The sequence below is a fragment of the Saccostrea echinata genome, unplaced genomic scaffold, assembly GCF_033153115.1.
Source record: "Saccostrea echinata isolate AGI-Se365-2 ecotype Australia unplaced genomic scaffold, CSIRO_AGI_Sech_v1 ptg000034l, whole genome shotgun sequence".
Lineage (NCBI taxonomy): Eukaryota > Metazoa > Mollusca > Bivalvia > Ostreida > Ostreidae > Saccostrea > Saccostrea echinata.
In genome coordinates, this window is record NW_026889783.1 from 1,798,941 (window position 1) to 1,808,383 (window position 9,443).

At 33.5% G+C, this 9,443-nt stretch overlaps 1 protein-coding gene across 1 annotated transcript in view; it reads right to left on the reverse strand.

Moving 5' to 3' along the window:
* LOC133199681 (annexin A7-like) overlaps positions 1 to 9,152 on the reverse strand; it is a 37,003-nt gene extending 27,851 nt beyond the window's left edge. The window contains exons 1-12 of the mRNA XM_061335555.1: positions 9,045 to 9,152; positions 7,344 to 7,445; positions 6,658 to 6,984; positions 6,283 to 6,453; positions 6,043 to 6,124; positions 5,832 to 5,926; positions 5,558 to 5,671; positions 4,158 to 4,248; positions 3,916 to 3,995; positions 2,505 to 2,561; positions 2,029 to 2,218; positions 1,095 to 1,153 (exon numbers count right to left, since the gene is read on the reverse strand). Coding sequence (XP_061191539.1) covers positions 1,095 to 1,153; positions 2,029 to 2,218; positions 2,505 to 2,561; positions 3,916 to 3,995; positions 4,158 to 4,248; positions 5,558 to 5,671; positions 5,832 to 5,926; positions 6,043 to 6,124; positions 6,283 to 6,453; positions 6,658 to 6,984; positions 7,344 to 7,445; positions 9,045 to 9,149 — 1,473 coding nt within the window. The 5' untranslated portion in view covers positions 9,150 to 9,152. The remainder of the gene's footprint in view (positions 1 to 1,094; positions 1,154 to 2,028; positions 2,219 to 2,504; positions 2,562 to 3,915; positions 3,996 to 4,157; positions 4,249 to 5,557; positions 5,672 to 5,831; positions 5,927 to 6,042; positions 6,125 to 6,282; positions 6,454 to 6,657; positions 6,985 to 7,343; positions 7,446 to 9,044) is intronic.
* Between the last annotated feature and the right edge of the window lie 291 nt (positions 9,153 to 9,443).

Consider the following 9,443-nt stretch of genomic DNA (forward strand, 5'->3'; position numbering starts at 1 on the left):
CCCACATAGTACACAGGAGTTAAGATTCTGATCCCATTCCCCACATAATACACAGGAGTTATGATTCTGGTCCCATTCCCCACATAGTACACAGGAGTTATGATTCTGATCCATTTTCACATAATACACAGGAGTTATGATTCTGGTCCCATTCCCCACATAGTACCAAGGAGTTATGATTCTGATCCATTTTCACATAGTACACAGGAGTTATGATTCAAATCCTATTCCCTACATAATAGGAGTTATGATTCTGATTCCATTCTCCACAAAATACACAGGAGGTATGATTTTGTTCACATTCCCTACATATAATACACAGGAGTTAGGACTCTGATCCCATTCCCAAAATAATACACAACAATTTTGATTCTGATCCTATTTCCCACATAATACACAAGAGCTATGATTCTTGTCCAATTCCCAACATAATTTATTTACAGAAGTTGTGATTCTGATCCAATTCCCTAAATAATACACAAGAGTCGGGATTCTGATAATACACAGAAATTAGGAATCTGATCCCATTCTTTGATTATAACACAGGAGTTAGGATACTGATCCCATTACCTATAAAATGCAGAATATATTGATTCTAATTAGATCGCTATTTGTTTATCCCATTCCAAAAAAGAATGAACACCAGTCCATATTCTAATGTGAGTTCTAACATCTTAAAAACAGCCTACATAATTCTGATCCCCTGTTCAAATTTCCTATATGATATTTTCACATTAGACATTATGCACAAAAAAACTAAGGCTCTGATCAATACATACACATTTTTTTTTTTTGGATTTTGTATACAATTATAATTGTTTTCTGGTTTGCAGTAGGTATGATACATTTTTACTGAACTAGACACATTCAAATAATTCATTGTATTTTGAGAGAGCCCCTTTCTGTTGAAATCCAGTGACTTACAAAGTTGTTTTTTAGTTATAAGTATTTTATGCTAAGAATCTTATTATAAGTCATTTCAGCACTTTGCAGTTTGTATCATGGATTTGTCAATGTAAAAGACATAAGAGTAAAGGATTGCATCATTTTTTAGTTTAAACAGTAAGAAAAGCAGCCAAAAACTTAAGATTTACCTTCATAGAATGATAAAGTTTCCTGGCAAAATATCCTGGTCTGTTCTTTACAATTCTAACTGGAAAAAAATAAGTATAGTTTAAAATTGGTGTCTGGAACTCTACCAAACATGAATCTACACTACTAGTACATGCAGTAGCTGAATATCAATATGAATAATGTGGCCTTGCTATTCTGAAGATTTTTTCCTTAAATACATGTACATAAATTATGTAAAATTTGATCCCTCATTTATGACCCACCCTCACCCCTGCATCCAGTAAAGTTGAATAAACTTGAGTTCACATAACTTGTTAATGTGGACATATCAGTAGGATTTGGTGTGGCCCTGCTACTCTTGAAAAAGATTTTTTTTTTTTATTTTCTATATACTCTTGCATAAATTTTTGAATTCTCTTTTTAGTCTCACCCTAGCTCCAGTAGCTCATGTGAACTAAAAAGATAAATTAATCAGTTGATCAACTGAAATGGGCTACAGCATCTTGATACACAAAGAATCAAAATTCACTGTTTCAAAGAACAATTCTTAATCATTTAAAATAGATTTTATCTTGTTTGGGATCTATGATAATAAAATTAAATTCATTGATAGTGTGTGACAGACAGAAAAGATGCCTACTAATACACTAAGTTATATATGCATGTACACCTTATATGAATGACAGCCATATAATGTCAAAGTTTTAAACTCTACCATACCTGTCAATTGCCTTAAGTAGTGGCCATAAACAGCCCAACTCCCCTTTCCCCCTATTTTTTGCTCGTCAAAAAATTTCTCAGATTTTTTTTTGATTGTTAAGGATCAAAAGCCACTACAGACTATAAGCATTTATATACAGTACTGAACCTTTTAATAGCCATTACACACTGTAAGGACTAAAATGACTAATGGCCACCAGAGTGTCAATTTTTTATACAAAATTCTATACCTACCAATAGCTACCATCCCTATCTCCAGGTTTCCTGACATTTCACTCTTAATGGCCTGTTCTATGTCCTTCCCAGAAATCTTATGATACGCATCAAACACAGCCCTTAATTGTTCGTAACTCTGCGAGGCTAACAGTGAATTAAATGTGGACTCATCTGTTCCAAGTCTCTTCTCCCCAGCAGAGTAAAGTCTCTGAAATGTGACAGAAGACTTTATACAAGGGTTGTTTTATTTTTAAAATGGAACTTTTACATTATATAACTTGATATCATTTTGTTTTTTCTATTTGGCTAAGGATACTTTCATTTTAATTGTGTTCTGCATTTATACCTGGGCTTCTATTCTACAAGCAGTTAAACTTTTATTTGGAAATTTGTATTTTTACAGATTCTTTTTTTTTTGAAGGGGGAGGGGACTTTTTTAAAAATATTATTTTAGGACCAGTCACCACTCTGTAACCTGTGACTCTGTGACTGACCTGGGCATCCTCTTGAGCCTTTCTCATGTCCGCAGATTGATTTTCCATACGTCCTCCCTACAACACAAAACCAGATCATTAGCTTTTTGCTGCTTTATAATATGGCAAACATATAAATTTGGTTCAGACCAATCACTACATGCAAGGTCGAGTTCTAGCCTGCATGACATATTCTCATGCCGCAATATTATTATTAATTTTGGAAACTATCTTCAAACACACAATCCCATTAAGAGATGTTCAAAAAAAACTTGCTGTGTGAAGTCATAGTAGATTGATGTTAAATTAACTAATGGAGTGTTAAAATATCAGCAATTTTTATTTCTGAATTAATTGTGCGTTACTTATAATATAATTACTTATAATTATATCACTTATGCTTTTGGAGAATGGTGATTCCTGATTTTTAAACTTTTCTTAACAAACTCTGTAAATGGAAAATATATTTTTCTCATTCATATAATATGCAAATTGCACAAGCTTAAAATACATGTAGTAAACTTAATCAGAAGTCATTTAAGGTCATAGGATACACAAAATCTTGAGAAAGTGGGGTTTTTATAAAAGCTTTCAGTATTTCATTGTTTTTAGATTCAAATTAACTTGATACATGGTAAAATTAGAGTAAATTTATAATTCATTTGGGTGATTTTACTGTTTCATGTATTTGCAATGAATTTCAATGTAGACAAAAAATTACAGATTAGGGAAGAATGAAAAAATATGGCTGGTTTGATATGTGTTTTAGCAATAATAAAGCCTGTAAAAACTGTTTAATAAATTTCTATAACATTTTTTTTTGATACCCTATGTCCTTAACTAATAGATTGAAAGAAAATAAACTACATATATTCTAGCCCTTTGCTTTGTCATAACTAAAGGTGTTCTCGATTTTACTACCCCATACTAAGAACTAATCATTGTCTCATGTTTAAGTTACATAGATTATTTGTACATTTCACTGATTTCCCATGTGAATAATCTCAAAATAAACAACACTCTTGTAAACTAGTACAAAAATTCCTAGCAGCTTCCATTCATTGGATACAGAAGCCCTCCTGGGTTTTTTTTATATAATTGATCAGCTTTATATTGAGTGAATGAGCTGAATTATTTATAACTTATAAATCAAATTGTTAACAGACAGTAATATTATATACGACAGCTGTGGTAGATCATAATCAATAACTGTCATGACTGACTTGCCAGCTTCTACAAATGTATTACATAATATACTTGCAAACAGTGCTATTACTATATTTTTTTTTATATTAATCTATATATTGATGTTTTTTTTTTTTTATACATGTATATGACCAGATTTAATATTGCCAATAATTACTGATGCAGATTATGAAAATTATAGACATGGGTTAGCACAATGCATTTAATGATCACTTCATTTACTCACATTTGCTAGTGACACCATAAGTCGTTTGAAATGCCCGGACGTATCGCTAATTATATCCTGTTCCAAAGTTCTACCATACACTGAAATTAAATAGAATTCCTCATAAATTATTTAACAGCACACAAACTTTTAGAAATTTCATTTTAATATATTCCTATTGCATTAAAATTGAGTCGCCAAACATGATCTTATTTCATTTAAAACAATAGCTCTGCTATTTTAATTATAGATAGCGTAATTACTTCGTTTGTAGATTTCATTGATATCCTTTATCTGTGTATTGGAACGGCTACACAGTATTTCTATCATTGCATCCTCATCTGTGCCAAGACCCTGTCACAAAAACATGTCAAACATAAATTCTCTATCTCAATAACATGAGAAGCCCATGGGCCAAAAGTACATATGCATTATTCTACTACTATGAAATTTTTACAATGTGACCTGCTAAGAGACACAAACTTTGAAAATTGTGATATAAAGGTTCATGCATTAATCACATTAATTCGGGTTTTGTATCTCTTTAGATGATTACTGGGTATTATGTCCAGCCACAAAGTGGTCAGCATACAATGTATTTTAGGAATGACTCTAATTCTTGGCCAAATTATTCGAGTATAACCTGGTTTGGGTCAGTTTACGCTTTATAATCCGCGAAGCGGATTATAAAACAGCGTAAACTGACCCAAACCAGGTTATACTCGAATAATTTGGTCAAGAATTAGAGTCATTCCTTATAATTTAATTTTAAAATCATTAAATAAATATGGGTGTAAAATTTTGTTGCTTTTTATTAGTTCAAATTTGCCACTCAATAATACAACTGTAGTAACGGAAGTAACGGAAGTGATGGGAAGCGAGGGGAGGTAAAAACTGATACATAGGCCTAGCAGCTTGTTTACATGTGGTAAGATCGAATTATTGTTTGAAGTTAAAGGTATATTTATTAAATCTGGAATTTTCCATGAATCCCGAGGAGTGGAAATGAGAGGATTGTAAGCATACAGATGATTCAGCTGGTTGTCAGGGGGGGGTGTCCCCATACCAAACCAGGTTATACAGAAATAATTTGTGTTCCTTTTTGGATATTAACCAATCAGAGGCTAGAATACAAACAAAATTAAATTATATACTTTTATACATTGTATATAAAAAAAAAGAGACCCATGGGCCATGCTTACCTGAGCAACTTTAGCCCTACTGTTCTTTAACAGATTTTTAAAAACATGTTTATATTCCCATGAAAAATTGTGACCCCATATTATGGCCCTACTCTAATGGCCCCATACAAGATACTGATCTTGAATCACCATGATCAAAGTGAAGAGTGCCTACTTTGTGCATCTATTCTACTTGCAGGATCAATAATACACCTTGTATTTTTTTTTTCAAAATGTATCTCATCAACAAACATTTTTTGCTTGAACATTTTGATATGTAGATTTTTGTGTGTATTGTTTATTACAATATCTAAATTAGCTAAAATTCTACATAACTATTGCTGGTATGCAAAATTTATCATCAAATATTTATCATGATAATCCATCACTATAAAATAAATTCTCAGTAAACCAACCACCCCTCTAATCTGGTCATTTTAATCAGTCTGGCAACTGGCAGGTTTAGAGAAATTTTACTGTACCTTCATTGCTCGTTTGAGTTCATAAGCATCATATTCTGGTGCTGACATCATCAGACCTATGATAACATCTTCAAACCTCCCTCCTAACTCACTCTTCAAGTCCTTCACTAGATCCTATCAAACAATCAAAATTATCAAATAAGATCCAGTCAACCAATCAAAATTATCAATTTAGATCCTGTCAACCAATAAAAATAACCAATTTAGTTCAGCAAACATATAAACTCTGTTCTGGTGTCTCTCATGTGTCTACTTAGAACTAAGTTGTGAGTACCTTTCCAAACATGGTTTTATACATAGTTTTGATTTGTTGTCTTTGGTCACATGCACGGTAAGCAAGAACATCTATGATAGCTTTCTCATCAGTTCCTGCAAAAAGGAAAATATAAACCATCATTTTAAAACACCTGAAATTTGTAAATATGCACAATCCTTTGGTAATGTTTACAGCAAGAGTTTTAAAACATGACAACAACATTCCTTACCAAAGCCCTTCATTGCTTTCCTAAGAATATTAGCATCATTTTCAGCATTAAAGTTCCTAGCTGGTCTGAGGGTTGGCTCTTCCTGAACAGTAAAATAAACATATATGTACAACACAGTGACTTATAAGGCTCTGCTCCTTACTACTTACAGCTTAGCCTGTCGTATTTGAAGTTTCTTAAATGGCAGATTCATTCTAGTAAATATTCTATATTTCATAAACCTTTACACCTAAGACTTACTTTGGCCTTATAGGCATTAGCAGCACTCGGAGCCTGTGAGGGCTGACCTTGACCATAAGCTGGAGCTGAAGGATTAGAGTAGCTCTGTCCAGATGGCTGTGTTGGGGCTCCATAATTTTGACCCTGGGGCTGACCCATCCCTGGAGTTCCCCCATAGGAGGGTGTGTTTGACTGTTTTGAAATAAAATAGTTATTGTTACAGTGTATAGTTTATATATGTATTCATTTTAAAGTTGCATTGAAATTCAATTGTTAACTTTTTGAAAAACATCATTCGTCTTGTAAGATTTGTTGATACATGCATTCTCTCACTAAAATTTATTTCAGTATTCACAGATTATAACTTCTAAATTGTGAGATGATCCCTGTGCTTACATAGCTTTGTGGTTGACTCTGTGGTGGCCCATACCCTGGCTGTTGTGGGGCAGGTGCTCCATATCCTCCCTGCTGAGGGTATCCTGGTGCACCACTAACAGGTGGCTGCTGTGGGCCACCAAATCCTGGACCACCATACATATTCTGCTGGGAGGGAGGAGAGGGGCCTCCATATGACTGCTGAGGTGGGGCCCCACCAAATCCTGGCTGTTGAGGGTATCCCCCGGGCTGTTGTGGATATCCTCCAGGCTGCGGGGCACCACCAAATCCTGGCTGAGGTGCTCCATATCCAGGGCCACCACCAAATCCTTGAGATGATGGCATGTCCTAATATGATAAAATATTCCATTTTTAACTCCACATCTTTATACCTGAGTCTTGCTGTAAGTCCATAAAATATATTCTACTAAATTTCCATTCCTGCATTACAGTGACATGGCTTTTTGTGCCCTTGGCCCTTTTTTAATGGCCTTGTTCAAGAATTGTACATGCCCTCTTGACATACACAGTAAGCAACCTAAAGATTGAATTTCTAATGAATATCACCTGAGTGAATTGCAAAAATCAAGGATGAAAGACATGCATGTTTAATGTTGATAATCAAAGAATAATGTTAATTGTTGCAAACATGACAATTTTTGAATACATGAATATGCAGCAAGAATATAAATATATTTGGAAATTACCCCGAATCCTATTTGTCCAGGACCACTGGGATTAGTGGAATATCCCCCAGGAGACGAGCCATAGGCTGCTGCATTAGCTGACTCGGGTGTTGGCATGGCCACCTGTTACATGATACACAAGCATACTGTATTTGTCCCATTTAGCACCTAAAGTGCATTGCATTATACTTGGGGGGGGGGGGGGGGGGGGTAATAGATCTACTGTTTAAAACTATACTGCATCTCAATAAGCAGGTGGAAATTTGAATATGTAGTAATTATACATTCAAAACTTTGTTTTCCTAGATCTACAAAATTGCCCTCTGGAAAATTAAACAAATTTAAAGATCTATTTAAAGTGATTTTTTTAAAATATATTTTTAGTTCCTTTTTCAAACCTTTTTCAAATTGTGGGAGGGGCAGTTAATCATATGGAAGGAATTAAGTTTATTGGGTCAAATACAGTAATATAATAGCTATTACATGTGATACATATTTTATACCTGTATTTGTGTGTAATATGACAGTTATACATGCATGCCTGATTGATGTACAATTGATGGCTGTTATACAAACAAGAGCTGAAAGGTATACTACCTCTATATACAAAGAAGTCAATACAAAAAGTCAAGAATGTCTATATGAATATTATGGCATATCAAAATGAAACAAATTCAGATACTATGTTGCTTTTACATTCAAATATAATATTTTAAAAATGCACACATTTATTCTTAAGGATTTAGGAATTATTGTTTATATACTCGGAAGCTGCTACCAGTGTCATAATTTTCTCTTTTTATTATCCAGATGAATAAAGACATTAGACATGATGATAGGACAGGAAGTTTACATCATCATAACACTGAGTATTATTACACATGCTCACAAATCTTTAACAATAAGACAAGCTGACTATCCTAATCTCTCTGTTCTTTCCTGTCTATTCAGGATCTCCTTGTCTACTTTTTGTGTACAATTTGTTTATATAGTCTTGTTTACCCTTGTCAAATGGTGACCTATCCTTATCTGTCATTAACAGCTCATATCCTGGTCACTGCAGACAAATCTTAACTATGTCTCTAAAAAGTGTTCCATGTATTTATCATTAAAGATTAAAAATGTTCAGTTTTAATGAATGAACAGGTGCAGGCTTTTTTCCCTAGTCAACTTACTTCATATTGGGGTGAACTCATTGAAAGGTACATCACAGAAAAGATTGTCTTGACCAATCAGAGAACTTCAACATTCCTGATTACTTAATAAAAACATATAGTGGATCTATCCTGGTTTAAGGATTTATTTTGCTATAAAATGTATAATAAAATTTCAATTTCAGTCTTCATAAACTATTTTCAGATACAGGGACAGGGGAATCAAAGAAATTAACTTGGATGATATGCTTACGGACTTTCACTCAGAAAAACTCATTTAGACATATTGATGTAACAATAGCACCTATGCCACAATACAAAGTCTTAATTCAGACCCAAACTTTAAGAGTAATTTTTGAAGAATTGTTTATGGACAGACACTGGGAGATGGATGGATGACAGATACCTTACTAACGTATAAGCTTTTCTGGTCTCTGACCAGTAGAGCTAAAAACATTTGAATGAAAAATACTATGTGACTTTCTCCCATTGTTTTCCAAACTATTATATAAAGTTGTACTATGAAAGAATTGTACCTTTTTTTGTATAAGATCTTATTATAACTTACATTTCCCTGTGGGTAGCCCCCTTGCTGGGGATATCCTCCTTGCTGTGGGTATCCTGGCTGTCCCCCAGGATATCCATATCCACCTCCTCCATATGGATAGCTCATGTTCTAAATTAAAGATCAGGGAACTCATGAACTACAGAGGTTTTCATTTTATCATTTAACAAAAGTTGTCAGAAAATAGTAAATCTCAAATTTATTTTGTCAATATATAATATACTGAAACGCAACAAGCAGTAATCTACAAATATTTGAATTTTTTATCTAATGATTTTCAAAAATGAATACAGTAAGGTTAAACTCAATTTAAAAACATAGGAGATTTGATAAAAGTGTTAAATAATTATCTTTTAACTTTAGAAAGTAACTCATGACTGTTAAAACACCCCCCACCCCGGC